The 17,121-nt window shown below is 36.3% G+C and overlaps 2 protein-coding genes across 5 annotated transcripts in view; both read left to right on the plus strand.

The window, feature by feature from the left end:
- MRPL42 (mitochondrial ribosomal protein L42) overlaps positions 1 to 3,411 on the plus strand; it is a 39,263-nt gene extending 35,852 nt beyond the window's left edge. For all 4 annotated transcript variants that reach the window (XM_036867275.1, XM_036867277.1, XM_036867274.1 and 1 more), the window contains exon 6: positions 1,226 to 3,411. In XM_036867275.1, coding sequence (XP_036723170.1) covers positions 1,226 to 1,271 — 46 coding nt within the window. In that variant the 3' untranslated portion in view covers positions 1,272 to 3,411. The remainder of the gene's footprint in view (positions 1 to 1,225) is intronic.
- A 568-nt stretch (positions 3,412 to 3,979) lies between these two features.
- SOCS2 (suppressor of cytokine signaling 2) overlaps positions 3,980 to 17,121 on the plus strand; it is a 59,671-nt gene continuing 46,529 nt past the window's right edge. The window contains exon 1 of the mRNA XM_036865889.1: positions 3,980 to 4,064. The gene's annotated coding sequence lies outside the window, so the exon portion shown is untranslated. The remainder of the gene's footprint in view (positions 4,065 to 17,121) is intronic.

Here is a 17,121-nt window from a genome sequence, read left to right on the forward strand (position 1 = left end):
TGCATGTGGGATCTAGTTCCCTGACCAGGGATTGAACCCAGGCCCCCTGCATTGGGAGCACAGAGTCTTACCCACTGCGGCACCAGGGAAGTCCCCCCAGATCATCTTAATCACAACAACTAAAGAGCATAAGAACATGTCTTATCATTTATGGTGTAGAAATCTTTACATTGAATTTCCACACTAGCAAAAAAAGTTAAAAATTAACTCAGACCAACTTGCAAGATTCTGGCCTTAAGGGAATTTTTGAAGAGAATTCATCACCGAAAGCAAATGTACTCTGTGCAGACATTTTCTTAACTCAATAAAGAAAATAAGGAAATGTTGAGAAGAAAAAAGAATTCTCCATGGCGAAATCACTTAGTCACTGCTAACAATGCATTTTATTTCTCTTTTTCTTTCTGTGCATAAATTTTATTAGTTTGCATAAATTTTTACATGGTTTTAATCATACTGTATGTATAAATTTGCATCCTGTATCATCCCTTTCCCCATTAATATTTTAATATTAAAATAGTTAATATTTTAACTGCTTACTTATTGCTTTAGGATAGATTTCCAGAAGAGGAATTACTAGTCAAAAATTACGATTATTTAAAAAAATTTTTTTAAATATTGCCACACTGGTTTTCAAAAGTATTTTACTGATTAATACTTTAAGCAGTTGGGTCTGATATTGCTTGTTTCACCATACTCATACTTGGATTGTGCATTATAATTTTAAAACTATTTGTGATTGCAAAAAAAAGTAAAAACGTTTCTTACTGTTTTAATTTGCATTTCTTCCATTTTTGTGATATTGCACATTTTTCCATATACATATTACTAATCATATTTTATTATTAAAACATGATCTTGCAGCTTTAGAGGCCTCCATTTAGAGCTGATCATCCCCTTTTGAATAAAACTTTAATAGAGCACGTTCTGCATGTTCACAATGTTTAAGGAACAGTCATCCAGATTGCCATGTTGAAACTACCTCAAGATCTGAAAAAAGACTTTCCAAATGCTTAATTAATAGAAGACAATTTTCACAGCAGGAAAATGTGACTTATTATTAAGAGATATCTACCTGAGTTGTGTCTAAGTGTGTGTGTGTGTATTAGATTTCACTGATTTTTTTGAATACCAGTAAACAGCAGGGTAATATAAATTTGATATTTCTATCAGAAACAGTTAACTTTTATTAAAATAATCTTATCTTAAATATTTTCTTCTTTTCAAGGTATCATAGACGTCGTAGGAAACTGAATCCTCCAAAAGACAGATGATATTGAGGTTTTCAGGAATCAAAGAGAAATGTTATCCTGCGTCTCATTTGCCATTTGAGAAAATACAATTGGGTATATTCACTCATATGTTATATAGTAAAATAATAAAATGTCTTCTCATATATTAGAATGTGTATTTCTTTATATATATTAAGTAATTCTGGATTTCACATTCTTATTTACGGAAGCCTATTTTTATTTTCCTTTTGAGTTATTAAAGTCTACTATTTATTTTTGTGTGCCTAGTATGATTAAGTACTTTTACATTATCAGCCAAATAGTAGTATAAATATGATTAATAAAAACGTGCATGATTCTCCTGAAGATTTTTAAACTGCCTTTGAAAAGAAACTCATGAGCTCCACAGAAAAAATAGATGTTATAATGTTTCCTTTTTTGTGGCTCTAGGAAATAATTAGTTACATTTTAATCAGTTTCTACTACCTGCTAGGTCCTTAGTTTACATTATTATTAAATTCTCACAATAATCCTTTGAAGAAAGTGCATCATACCCATTTTACAGGTAAGGCTAAGTGACTTGAAACCTACCTACCTAGCAAGTGGGAGAGCCAGGATCCAAACTGTCCAGAGCCTTTTTTACAAGGCATCACTATGACAAGAGGTGTTTTGTTTCACCCAAGAATGTGCTTTCCTAGAAAGAATATTATTCATTTTGAGATTTTTTTCCTGGCTGTCTTAAAAATTATGCTTGCTTCAGAGCACATGCAACTCTGTGATTAAAATGTTAATATTACTAAACTAGTCTTACAAAAATGTTAATAGTGTATTCTGTTGATTATCCCTACCAGCTTATATATGATCCTTAATAGCACTGATGTCCCTGCGATTTCTATTTAGGAGGTGAGGAGTCTTTCTTAAGAAGGTGAAAAGGTGCTTTATTCAAACTTGTGCAGTATTTGTGATATTTTAAAATTTGGTGTGAAAAATGATTTCACATTCAAAGTCTATTGCTTAATCTAGTTCTTTGAATAAAGGAAGGTGAAGGGTCAAGTGTTGAGTAAAATGTAAGGAATAGTGAATAGGAAAGAGTAAAGAAAATAATAGTGGCCACCCTCTATTACAGAAAGGAAGTGTTTTTAAGTGGTTTATGCTCTTTTCATTAATATATTATTCATTTGGGGGGGAAAGATCAAAGGAAAAACAAGTCAATAGAATTTGATAATCAGAAATATTAACTGGCTGTGTTTGGTGACATAGCTTCGAAAATAGTTTTTTTTCTGGTTGATTTATATCCAGAGTTTTACAAAGATTGAGATATGTATAAAAGTAGGAAGAATAAAAACTAAATTAATTAAATAACAAATTTTCTTCTAAGTACAAGGGTCTGCTAAATAGAGATTGCTCAATTGTAAGATGCCCAAACCACACATTCACATGTCAGTGCTTTGGAGAATTAACTTAGTTTTTGTTGTACTGGAAATATAGTACATTGTACTTAACACTGTAGTTCCTGGAATTTTGGTCTTCACGAGTTGCTGAGTAAGTACGTATTTCATCACCACTATCACTTCCCCTGTGCTTCTCCACCTCAGAGGAGTAACCTATTATCCACTATGACTAACACTTTATGAAAGGTCAGTTTGTTTTTTTCAGAAATTTAAAAAGTACATAAAGCCTGATGCTTCTTTAAATGGAATAAATTTAGCTTCATGAAAATCTTACTACCCAGTTCTTACTCTCTTATTTCCTTCCATTGGTGAGGTGGATTAACACACTTCAAATTGATAAAAAGCATTGTCAGTGAAACCACCAGAGGGCACTCTCACATAGGGTTTAATTTGAACATTCCTCAACCAAAGGATAGTGACTTAACACTTAACAGGCAATATGTGGATTTCTTTAGGTAAGAATGACTAGTAGAGTAAATGACCTAGTGAAATTAGGTGAGGCCGTTATTGTATTCATTCTACTGATCTAGTCATTAAGCATTTATTGAACCCCTACTACATATGGAGAGGCATTATACTTTTTGCCAGGCCAATAACAAAAAATGGGCCCTTCTTAAGGAGCATAGTATCTACTTAACTAGTATCTATTGAGCTACTTAACTTTTCTAATGACTTTGCTTTTTCTTTTTCTTTTTAATTAATCTTTGGCTGGGTTGGGTCTTTGTTGCTGCGCGGGGGCTTTCTCTAGTTGCAGCGATGGGGGCTACGCTTCGTTGCGGTGCGCGGGTTTCTCCTCGCCGTGGCTTCTCTTGTTGCGGAGCACGGGCTTCAGTAGTTCTGGCACACGGGCTCAGTAGTTGTGGCTCGCGGGCTCTAGAGCACAGGCTCAGTAGTTGTGGCACACGGGCCCAGCCACTCCTCATCATGTGGAATCTTCTCAGACCAGGGATCAAACCCACGTCCCCTGCATTGGCAGGCGGATTCCTAACCACTGCGCCACCAGGGAAGTCCGACGTTGCTTTTTAACCATGAGTATAATACATCATTATTTTTTTAAATTAGAGACTAAATAAATGAAAATAAAATTACCCATAATTGCCCCAGCTAAAGACAACACTAACATTTTTGCTACCTTTCTTTCTTGTTATTTTGCTGCATAAATATATTTCAAAAATAATTGTATTTATTATGCATGTTGTTTTATAACTTGCTTTTTCACTTAATATCATGAATTTTTTTTGCCATATCAGTAAATACTCTCATTTAATGGATTCCTATTATTTTATAATCTAGATTGTCATAATTTAATTAACTCCATACTGTTAGACATAATCGTTGTTTCTGTTTGTTCCCTGTTAGGAAGAATGCTGTTATTAACATCCTGGTAGATACTTTTTCTTTTTATTGAAAGCTGTTTTATTTTTTTAAAATTTTATTCTAATATAGTTGATTTACAATGTTGTGTTAGTTTCAGGTGTACAGCAAAGTGAATCAGTTATACATATATATATATATCCATTCTTTTTTCAGATTCTTTTCCTATATAGGTTATTATGGAATATTGAGAAGAGTTCCCTGTGCTATACAGTAGGTCCTTGTTAGTTATCTATTTTATATATAGTAGTGTGTATATGTTAATCCCAATCTCCTGATTTATCACTTCCCCCCATGTTTCCCCTTTGGTAACCATAAGTTTGATTTGAAGATCTGTGAGTCTGTTTCTGTTTTGTAAATAAGTTCATTTGTATCATTTTAAAAATTAGATTTTACATATAGATGTGCTATTATATGATATTCTTCTTTCTCTGTCTGACTTCACTTAGCATGGTAATCTCTGTGTCCATCCATGTTGCTGCAAATGGCATTATTTCATTCTTTTTTATGGCTGAGTAAAATTCCATTGTATATATGTACCACATCTTCTTTATCTGTTCCTCTGTCGATGGACATTTAGGTGGCTCCCATGTCTTGGCTATTGTAAATAGTGCTGCAGTGAACATTGGGGTGCATGTATCTTTTCGAATTATGGTTTTCCCCAGATATATGCCCAGGAGTGGGATTGCTAGATGATATGGTAGTTCTATTTTTAGTTTTTTAAGGAACCTCTGTCTGTTCTCCATAATGGTTGTACCAGTTTACATTCCCATGAACAGTGGAGGAGGGTTCCCTTTTCTCCACACCCTCTCCAGCATTTATTGTTTGTAGATTTTTTGATAATGGCCATTCTGACCAGTGTGAGGTGGCACCTCATTGTAGTTTTGATTTGCGTTTCTCTAATAGAGATGTTGAGCTCTTTTCATGTGCCTGTTGGCCATCTGTATTTCTTCTTTGGAGAAATGTCTATTTAGGTCTTCTGCCCATTTTTAGATTGGGTTGTTTGGTTTTTGTTGTTGTCATTTCTATCCCTTTATTTTTAACCTATATGTGTCTTTATGTTTAAAGTAGGTTTCTTGCAGACAGCATATAGTTGGTCTGGTTTTCTGATCCACTCTGACAATGTCTGTCTTTTAATTGGTGCATTTAGACCATTGACATTCAAAGTGATTATTGATATAGTTGGAATACTATCTGCCATATTTGTTACTGTTCTTTATTTGTTGCCCTTGTTCTTTGTTCTTATTTTTGTCTTCTACTCTTTTTTGCCTTTTGTGCTTTTAAATAATAATTTTATATGATTCTGTTTTCTCTCCTTTCTTAGCATATTTCTCATACTTCTTTTTTTTTTAAATCTTTTATAGTGATTGCCGTAGAGCTTGCAATACATATTTGCAACTAAGCCAAGTCCACCCCGTACTGCTGGATTATTTTGTTATTATAAGGTTCTTGCACTACCCCATAACCCTATACTGCTTCATGGGTAGTGCAAGAACCTTATAATAACAAAATAATCCCAATTCCTCCCTTCTATCCCTTATATCATTGTTGTCATTCATTTCTCATACACAAGCGTATATATGCATAATCAAATACATCGTTATTATTTTTATTTATTTATTTATTTGGTTGTGCCGGGTCTTAGTTGCTGCCCGGTGGGCTGCTTAGTTGTGGCTCTCTGGCTCCTTAGTTGCAGCACGTGGGCTCCGTAGTTGTGGCTCTCCGGCTCCTTAGTTGTGGCATGCGAACTCTTAGTTGCAGTATGCAGTATCCCACTAGTGGGATCTAGTTCCTTGACCAGGGATTGAACCTGGGCCCCCTGTATTGGGAGCGTGGAGTCTTAACCACTGAACTGTCAGGGAAGTTCCAAAAAAAGTTTTTGGAGAGATTTCACCTTCACTTATTCCTTCTCCACTGCTCTTCCTTTCTTTATGTAGATCTGCATTTCTGACCTATATCATTTTCCTTTTCTCTGAAGAACTTCTTTTAGCAGTTTTCCCAAGGCAGATCTACTGGCAGCAAATTCCCTCAGTTTTTGTTTAAGAAAGTATTTATCCTTTACTTTTGAAGGATAATATTGCAGGGTACAGAATTCTAGGTTGGTGGATTTTTTAATCTCAGCATTTTAAATATTTCACTTCATTCTCTTCTTCCTTGCATGGTGTCTGAAGAGAGGTCAGATGTAATTCTTTTCTCCATTATACTTGATCAAAGTTTTTAATTAGGCATTTTTGCGTGTGTGTGATTATTTGATAAATGTCCATCTTCCCTACTAGACTGTAAACTCCATGACTTGCAAAGACCCTCAGTGGGTATGTGTACCACCATGTCCCTAGAGCCTAATATGGCCTGGTACATTCATTGTACCACAAGCATCTTAATATGATTTGTAAAAGAAATTAGTGCAGAAGATTTTAACCTAAGGATTCTGTAAATGGGATTTGGGGTTGGGAGTATCTATGAAACTCCTGAAATTGTCTAGAATTTTGAGAATTTTGTATCTGTGGTTTTTCCTGGGAATAGTTTTTCAGCAGTTCCTTAAAGACTGTGTCACATTATGCCCTAGTTCTTATTTGCCTGCAGCTAAGCACATAATAACATTAGTACTGGAATGATGTTGATATGCCTGAAAGAAAGTGTGGTTTCCACATATTCTCAGAAGCAACCTTAATTAGATTCCAGCATTTTTAAGAAAAGAGGAAAACAAGACATCATGTGCCTTCATTTTGGATGGGATAATTCCATCAAGGAATATTTTTCCAGTTTCAGATGTGTATTCAGAAATGAGTCAGCTTGGATATCAGTGCATAAACACAAGAAGTTAGCAAACCATTTCTTTTGCTGAAGGCATAAATAAATGTCTCCATTGCTTATAGGCAAAGGGAATGATTACTTAGATTTTTTTTCCACAGAAGTTCAAAATTACTTGCTAATATTTTTACCAAAATAATTTGCAAATATTCCAGTGCTAAAGACATTTTTCCCTATTACAGCTCAGCTATTAGCCCCTTACTATTTTCTAATGTGCTGTTTAACCTTTGAAAGTTAACCAGTTAAATGCACTGGGAAGAAATGCTCAGAAAGAGTATGTACTGTGTTTTCTAATTCTGCTGAAAGGCATCCACTTAGATTTAGTAACATCACCTCACATTTATATAGCATCTTCCTGCAGGAAACCTAAAATACTTCACAGTCATGATTGCCTGAATTTTTGTTATGTTGCTTAAAAAATGAGTGCCTGTTTTTAGATGGAGAAACTGAGGCAGAATCTCACTGTTACACCTGGTAATCTCAAGTAGAACTTCATTTCAGCAGGATTGTATCTTCTAAAGTTTTATCCAAGGGCTAATCATTTCAGCAAATTTTATTAAGCACCTACAGAGTTCAAGCCACTGTGGATTCAAAGATGAGATCTCATTCCTGATTGATAAAATATCTTGCCCAGACCTTCTCTTCTTTCCCCTCTACTCAGAATTCACCTCTTCCTCCTCCATAACCCAAAACACATTTAATTACTACTATACTACCACTTTAGTTTGTATTGAATTAGAGCAAAGTTTGTGGTTAGTAGCATGGTCAGTGTGATCATTTGAATTGCTCCCATTGGCCTTTTCCATCATTGCCATCCAGGTATAATTACCACCATTAGGATCATAGAAGATAGCATAGTAGATCTGAAAGAAACCTTAAAGATGATTTTTGGGCACAGACTGATTTTACAGATATGAGAACAGATTCAGCAAGACTAATTGACTTGCCCAAGATCATATATCATGGCAGAACCAACCAATGTCGTCCTTTTTTTTTTTTTAGATTAATTTATTTATATATATATTTTTATTTTTGGCTGCGTTGGGTCTTCGTTGCTGCGCGCAGGCTTTCTCTAGTTGCAGCAAATGGGCTTCTCATTGTGGTGGCCTCTTTTGTTGCGGAGCATGGGCTCTAGGTGCGCGGCCTTCAGTAGTTGTGGGCTCGAGGGCTCCAGAGCGTAGGCTCAGTAGTTGTGGTGCATGGGCTTAGTTGCTCCGCGACATGTGGGATCTTCCCGGAGCAGGGATCAAACTCTTGTCCCCTGCATTGGCAGGCGGATTCTTAGCCACTGAGCCACCAAGGAAACCCTAAGGATGTTTTAATGGGTATATGTATGTATACACCTACTGATGAAATTTGCCTCCAATAGCAGATGTGCCCAGTGGTATACTAGTAAAGGTTTAGCAGCTGGCTCTGATTGGGAGTGCTTGCCAATTTCCATGGTGTAAATACACTCATCATGGCTGATTTAATCTACCAGTGGTTTAACAACTGGCTCACAAAATTTCTGAAAATTTAATAATTGGATCTCACAGGTTGGTGTGAACCAGCTCTAGCATTCCACTGGCTGTGCCCCTGAAATCATACACTTACTATTAAAGCATTAGATTATTTCCTCACTCATACTAGTTGTCTATTCAGAGACACTTTACCTTATTTTCTGATTAATATTTCCAGGGAGAAATAAACTATTCCTTATGTGGCAGCTTCAACCTTCACTTTCAGTTTCTTTTAAGGATTTAATGACTTGTTGATAAGTGTCTAAAATTACTTGGTCTGTCTTTTAAGAGAACTTTGTATGAATCCTTGAGTATTTGTCATCTATTGCTAAGTTACAAATTACCCCGAAACTCATTGACTTAAAACAACAACTTAGTTCACAGTTCTTTTGGGTACTCTTCTGGTGTAGGCTGGGCTTATACATCTGAAGTTCTTAATTAGGTTGATGAGACCGGCTAGTCTTGGATGGCATCATCCATATGTCAACAGCGATTGAATGGCTGTCAGCTGGGGCAATAAGAGGACCTTTGTGTTTCTCACTATCCAGCAAGCCAGCCCTGGTTTGTTCACGTGGCTTCAGGGTCTCAAGGGTACAAGACTGGAAGCTGTAAAAGTCTCTTAAGGCCAAGCCTTTGAACTGGCTCAGCATCACTTCCACAAGGCCATCCCAGGTTCAGGGAGTGGGGAAAGAGACTCTGCCTTTTGAAAAGAGAAGCAGCAAATATGATGGCCATTCCATCACAATAGGAATCACTAATCTTGACTGATGTACTTTTGCGTTTAGATCATCATGTGTCTGTAGGACAGAGCTGAATGCACATGGTATGGTTGGCTCTTAGTAAGAAACTGAAATTTTCTTTCCCAATGTACAAAAGAAATTCGGACAATTTCTTTTACTTATAAACCAGCTCTCCTTGAATGATCACTCACTGATATGCTCAATAACTGATAATTTCCTTCAATTAAACCATATATTTTAATACCGTTTTCCACACACACTGGTTAGCTGAGGGTGGGGTGGGGGGGGTGGGAGAGAGCTAAACAATAAGGCAGCATGGTCTGCTTAACAATTGGAGGCCAGAATAAGATGTTAAGTACTCAACTGATGAGTACCATCGTTCAAGTTCAGGAAAAGAAGCAGTCACTGAGGATTAGATTAGTTGGGGAAGATTGCTTCTTGGAGAACCATTTTTTAAATCCACCTTATTGAGGTGTTATTTACATACAATAAAATGCACATATTTAAACATAGGGTTTAATGACTTTTGATAAATGTATACACTGATGTAACTGCCACCACAATCAAGATAGAGAACATTTTAAAAAATTGAAGTATAGTTGATTTACAATATTAGTTTCAAGTATACAACACAGTGATTCAAATTTTTTATAGATTATAGTCCATTTAAAGTTATTATAAAATATTGGCTATATTCCCTGTCCTATACTATATATCCTTGTAGCATATTTATTTTATACATGGTAGTTTTTACCTCTTAATCTCCTACCCTTGTCTTGCCACTCCCGTCTCCCCACTGGTAACCAGTAGTTTGTTCTCTGTATCTGTGAGTCTGTTTATGTTTTGTTATATTCATTCATTTCTTTTACATTTTTAGATTCCACATATAAGTCATAATCTACAGTATTTGTCTTTCCTTGTCTGACTTATTTCACTAAGCATGTTACCCTCCAGGTCCATCCATGTTGTTGCAAATGGCAAAATTTTATTCTTTTTATGGCTGAGTAATATTTCATTGTGTATATATGTATGTATGTATATATATATATATATATGCCACACCTTCTTTTTCCATTTACCTGTTGATGAACACTTAAGTTGCTTCCATATTTTGGCTATTGTAAATAATGCTGCTGTGAACATTGGCTGTGTGTATCTTCTCCACGGAGTGTTTTTGTTTTCTTAGGATATATACCCAGGAGTGGAATTGCTGGATCATACGGTAGTTCTAATTTTTAGTTTTTTGAGGAATCTTCATACTGTACTGTTTTCCATAGTGGCTGTACCAATTTACATTCCCACCAACAGTGCACAAGAGTTTCCTTTTCTCCACAATCTCGCCAACACTTGTTATTGGTGGTCTTTTTGATGATAGCCATTCTGACAGGTGTGAGGTGGTTTCTCATTGTGGTTTTGATTTGCATTTCTCTGATGATTAGCAGTGTTGAACATCTTTACATGTGCCTGTCAAAGAGTGTTCTGCCTATGTTTTCTTCTAGGAGTTTTATGATTTCTGGTTTTACGTTTGAGTCTTTAATCTGTTTTGAGTTTATTTTTGTATATGGTGTGAGAAAACATTCTAACTTCATTCTTTTACATGTAGCTGTCCAGTTTTCCCAGCACCACTTGTTAAAGAGACTGTCTTTTCCCCATTGTATATTCCCGCCTCCTTTGTTATAGATTAATTGTCCATAAACATGTGGGTTTATTTCTGGGCTCTGTTCTGTTTCATGTGTCTGTTTTTGTGCCAGTACCATACTCTTTTGATGGCGGTAGCTTTGTAGTATAGTCTGAAGTCAGGGAGCATGATTCCTCTAGCTCTTTTCTTCTTAAGATTGCTTTGGCAAGATAGAGAACATTTCCATCATCCCTCAGGTTGACCTCTTGCCCCTTTTGCTGTCTGTCCTCCCCAACTCCACGCCTTAGACAATCAGAGACAAGTCCAAAGAATTCTCTTTTTCAGCTTCATTGCTGACAAACATAACTAACTGTAAACAACAGGAAGCTGTGAAAGATTACATTGTCAGTGAATGTGGTTTGAAATTTTGAGTAGGAATACGATTAGATGCATAGCTGCAATGATAAGAAAACATTCTGGAGTAGTTGCTTAAATTAAGGACCTTGACCCAGAATATAAGTTAACATACCACTTCTTTCTTTCAGAAAGTCTTAGTATAAAAAGCTTATCAACTGAATTAAAGTGTGCTAGTGACTTAGTAAATATTATAAATTATGTAAAGGCTAATGCAATAATTTGAAATTACTCTCTTTATTATGTGATAATTGGGAAACATCATAAAGAACTATGATTTCATGCTGAGATATGATGGTTACCTGGGGGAAAATTCTATTGAGTATATTTGAATATTTAGCATCATTGCAAGAAACCAGCTTGGTCCCAACTTTTTAGATATAAACTGGCCAGCTAGAGTTATTAATTTGTTTGATATCTTCAGAATTTTAATCTTCAGAATTTGTCCACTCATAGGAGGAATGCAAGGTGTTTTTCAGTGGAAGGTAAAATCAAAGGGCAAAAACAAAATGTAGACGCCTGGAAGAACAGGGTTTCTACAGATTGTGATTACATGTTCCATAATTTAACAATTGTCAGTGGAAGAGGTGATTATCTTGATGTCGCACATCTGCAAAAAGTTATCATCAAACTATTATTAATTTGATAGAATGCTTTGAATTTTATTTTCCATTAAAAGAATGTCCAGACAGTAAATTCATAGATGTGGTATCCATTTATTTCATCAAAAGATGATTTAAGTTTAATTATAGACTTACAGGATACATTGTTCTAACTGGCAACTAATGAAGAATTTAAAATAAAATTTGAAATTACAGGATCACTCCCTTCATTTTGGACAAAAGTTAAAAATGAATAGTTTGAGCATGCTGAAATTATTTTAAAACCTCTCTTTTCCATTCCCATCATCATCCCTTTATAAACTCAGTTCTTTTTTTTTTTTTTTTTTATGGTATGAGCCATAGGTGTTTTTTTTTTTAACTCAGTTCTTTCTTATGAATGATATATATTTTTTAAATTTATTTATTTTTGGCTGCATTGTGTCTTCATTGCTGTGCATGGGCTTTCTCTAGTTGCTGCAGATGGTGGCTTCTCTTGTTGCAGAACACGGGCTCTAGGTGCACAGGCTCAGTAGTTGTGGCACCCAGGCTTAGTTGCTCCGCAGCATGTGGGATCTTCCCAGACCAGGGATCGAACCCGTGTCCCCTGCATTAGCAGGCAGATTCTTAACCACTGCGCCACCAGGGAAGTCCCATGAATGATATTAAAACATCTCATAGAAGTAGTTTAGATGTACATCATTCCCTGAAAATACCATTGTCGTCAATCCAACCTGGATTAAATTGTTTTTTTAAATAAATTTATTTATTTATTTATTTTGGTCTGCATTGGGTCTTTGTTGCTGCGCATGGGCTTTTTGCTAGTTGGCGGCGAGTGGGGGCCACTCTTCGTTGTGGTGCGCGGACTTCTCATTGCGGTGGCTTCTCTTGTTGCGGAGCACGGGCTCTAGGCACGCGGGCTTCAGTAGTTGTGGCTCACGGGCTTAGCTGCTCTACGGCATGTGGGATCTTCCATATCAGGGCTCGAACCCATGTCTCCTGCATTGGCAGGCAGATTCTTAACCACTGCGCCAGCAGGGAAGCCCTGTTGTAGATATTTTAACAAGAAAGAAACAAGCTCATTTGTCACACGGTGTTTTAAAATATTAAAACTTTAAAATATTAATATGCAAGGTATTTATTCAAAGTATGCATATATTGGGCTAATCTAGAAAACTGCTAATTCACTCATAATTTTTTTCAGTTACAATTGAAGAACAACAAAATGTTAATAGTTATAGAAATTTTCTTTATTAATCCTAAATGTACATGTTCAATGAACAAGTTTTATCATTCTTTTTTATTTCCTTTATGTTTGTTCTAATTCTATTTATTAAAATTTAAGTTTATATTCATTGAATTAGGTAATAAAACTTTTGAGCTTCTACTTTTAATTTTTTTCTTTTCATTCTACTAATTTAGTTTTATTATAATTTATAAAAGTATTGGACCACAATGGATTAGAAAAACTGTACCTTTATCACAGATGGTTTGACAACTCCTGTTTTATAACATTCTTTCCAGACAGTTATTCAGCTTTGGCTTGAACCCTTCTAGTAACCAGGAGTTCGTTACCTTTCCAGGCAGCTAACTTATTATTGGACAGTTCCGATTATTAGAAAGTGTTTCCTTATACTGAGTAGAAATCAATCTTCCTATGATTTGTAATCCTCAGAATTGATCCTGTCCTCAGAACTATACAAAATATATTTAGTCCCTCCTACATATGACAGCTCTTTGGATATTAGAAAATACTTGTCATATCCCTATTTTTCTTTAAGCTCCACTTTTTCTGATTATCCATATGGATAATGGTTTCCCTGTCCTGGTTGCCCTCTTCTGGACATATTTTTAAAATAATGTCTTTCTTAAAATGTATTACCTAGAACTGAACTGAACATCATTTTCTTGTTCTGGACAATATACTTCTGCTAATGGTGTCAATAATAATGCATTGTTTTTTAGCAGTCATGTCACTCTGTTGATCTGTATTGAGTCATAAGGCATATCACAATAGTGTCCAAATTCAGTTGATTCCTTGTGTAAAAATAAATTCTTCCACCCTTCTTAATTCCTTTTAGGGAGAAGAGAAAAGTTTTATATCAGTGCTAACCTCAGTGATTTTTAATTTTACCATTTAAATGTTAGCAACATGACTGATAATGTAACCAAAGAAGATTTTAAGCAGGGATGATATTTTTAGAAACTTCATTCTGGCTAACTGGGGGAGGGTAGAGGATGGACTGGAACAGGAGCAAGAGGAAATGTGGGGTGACTGATGTAGTAATTCAGATGACAAATGATAATGGCCTGGATTAGGGAAGCAGAAAAGAAGATGGAGAGAAGGGGACAGGTTCTAGAGATATGTAGGAAGTAAAATTAATAGGACTTGGGAAGAAATTTATATGTGAATGACAGAGAGTAATGAATGAGGAAGAGGGGAAAAAAGCAGCTGTTGACATCCAGAAGCTGACCTGGCATTGAGAGTTAGGCCATGTTATTTTCTGTTGGCATAAGAATCTCACAGAATACCAGCATCAGATTAAGATTATTCTGAGACCATCACAACATGAGACAAAACAAGTCCAGTTGATAATTTTGTCAAAGCACAGACAAAAACAGGGTCACTGTGCCATCCACAAAACACAAAACACCCTGCCCCTCTCCTGGCTAAAATGAGTGACAGCTACTTCTTTACCAATATATAGTGCTATCCTTGCTCTGGGGTGTCCTTCCTGTAGATAAGATGTATTGAGATGCCAATCATAAAATGCCTCTTCTTTCCAACAGTGGCCGATCTAGAGCAGACCCCTGCTTCCTCAGCCCTCTCTCAAATCACTCAACCAAATCTCAAATTCTCTAATAGGTTCCTTCAGACACTCTCTTTCTGAGTCCTGGGGTTCCCTAGGCTGTGTATCCTCCTTCACTACAATGAGTAAATTCAGTTTGTTCAACTAGAGATGTGTTTCTGGTGGTCTCTGGCTGAAGTGCACTGACATTAAGAATAACCTCAGGGTGGGATAGGGAGGATGGGAGGGAGGGAGATGCAAGAGGGAAGAGATATGGGAACATATGTATATGTATAACTGATTCACTTTGTTATAAAGCAGAAACTAACACACCATTGTAAAGCAATTATACTCCAATAAAGATGTTAAAAAAAAAGGAAAAAAAAGAATAACCCCAGAGTTTCTTGGTTAGACAGTCAGATGTTGGTAGTATCGGTAATAGAAATAAAGAATACTAGATGAGATGACGAAAATGTCTTCAGTTTTTAACAGGTTATCTTAGAGATATCAGTGGGTTAACTAAGTGGAGATATCCAGGAGGCAGTTGGATGGACTTATGGTTCTGGAGCTTTAAGAGAGTTGTCTGTGCTAAATCTATCTCTCCTCTGCTACCTACACATAAATATACTTGGAAGTATATATTTGAGAGCCATTGTTTATATAATAATTGAAGCTGTGGGATTAGCTAAGATCACCCAGGGAGGGAATAGAATGAGAAAAGTGCTGAGGACAGAACCCCAAGGAACACCTGTATTTATGAGGTGGGCAGAAAATGAGATACCCAGAAAAGACTCTTAGAAGGAGCTGTTATTGAGACAATGACCAGAAGTTAGAGGACATGAGAGTTTTAAGAAGGAGGATGAGATTAATAGTTTTATATACTGCTAAGAATTCAGTTAAGATAAGGAGCCCTACAAGCTCTTTGACATTCCCCATCAGTTTGGAGCGCCTCTTTATTTGCTGGTACAATAAGATGTTTCAGGCTCCTCTTGTACTTCCCTCCTCTAGCTTTGGAATCAGCCATTTCTAAGGACTCCTGTTTCCTTTGAGTGGAAAATGGTACTTAGAAACCAAGATCTTGCACACTGCTCCTTTTAAAAAGCATGTCTGTGAAGGGCTGCGGCTATGCCTATGTCACATAGGAGAATGGAAGGACGGAGAGAGGGGGCAACTTGGCTTAGGTAAAGATGAGCAAAGCAGAGGTCTGATTATTAGAATTGAAACTTAAGGTCAAAAGCAGGTGAAAGATGATTTGATCTTGAGTCCCAGAGTGGCACATAGAACTCCAAGGTCTCCTTAAGGTTAGGATTCGTTTTAGGAAATCTGAGCAGAGCTCTGACTTTCAGCAGACATTACATGATCTCAGCAGGGGAGGGAGGCCATCTGACAAGGGTAGACAGGGAGCAAAGCCTGACACCACTTGTGAAACGTTGGGGTTATCTACCTGTGCCAAGCATTTTATCTTGGTGTGCGGTCTTTAGCATTGAAATTGTAACTCTCTACTTGTTAAAGTGATAATCATGTTTATTGGCATTAATATTCCTTATTGTTAAGAAAAAAATTGGATGTTTGATGTGAACATCTCTGGTTTTGTTGACCTAGCATTTCAATCCTCTTTTTTCTGGAAAATGCTTATTTTTCTAACACAAACATCTTGTAGGGAGTCCCAGCTCCTGGCCTTAGCAAATTGGACTAGAGATGAGTAACCATATCAAGTAGGGCTGATCAAAATACAGTGTTTTGGTCCTGAGTTTGCAGATAACCTAAACCAGGCCAATGAGAGTCCTTCTTCAGGATTTGAAAAACTGGCCCTGGGCAAAGAGGCTTACTCCCTCCCTAAGACAAATTGAGAAGTGGAACATTCGATTTGTTTTTGGCGTAATTCCTAGGAATAAAGCCAGCATAAGAGAAACAGAGATAAGGGATTAAAGGAGAAGACTCTGGGTGGTGTTTGAATCTCTGATTCCTTATCTGTGAGGCCCAGGTGTGCCCTTGCCATCTCAGGACTATCTGAGCCTTCCAACATAGATTCTTTTTTGCCTAAGCAAAAAAGAATGTGGGTTGATGGGGGTTTCAGTCACTTTTTACCAAGAGAGACCTCACTCATATGACTTCAAGTAAATCTGGGTTTAACTGACATTGTCAAAAGTTAACTTCATTTTGATAAGCATCTCAAACATCCCACCCAAAATGGTAAGAAATAAAGTGACCGTAAATGGCTGTTGTATTTTCCCTAATAAGAGTAGCAGTTGTCCAAAATGATTTTTTTCTATCTATGCCTAATATTAGAGCACCTATTCACGCAGTGTCCCAAGGATCTCTTTCTTGTTAGCAACCTTAGTTTAAATTGTATTTCCATTCCTACCTCCCCCATCACACTATTGCACTGAATGTGTATTATCTTGTCACTTTATCAAATACTTCCTTTTCTAAAGCAACAAGAAATAAATCAGTTTTGTAAGAGAAAATAATCTTTCTTTCCTTTAGTTACAAACAAGTTCCCAAGTGCCTACTCAAGCTTACACTTTCCCTAATGAAGAGTTACTTTAACAGGTTTTACTGTCTCTATTAGCTTTTCTAGTCCTTAAGGCTAAGTA

Source organism: Balaenoptera musculus, chromosome 10 (genome assembly GCF_009873245.2).
Source record: "Balaenoptera musculus isolate JJ_BM4_2016_0621 chromosome 10, mBalMus1.pri.v3, whole genome shotgun sequence".
Lineage (NCBI taxonomy): Eukaryota > Metazoa > Chordata > Mammalia > Artiodactyla > Balaenopteridae > Balaenoptera > Balaenoptera musculus.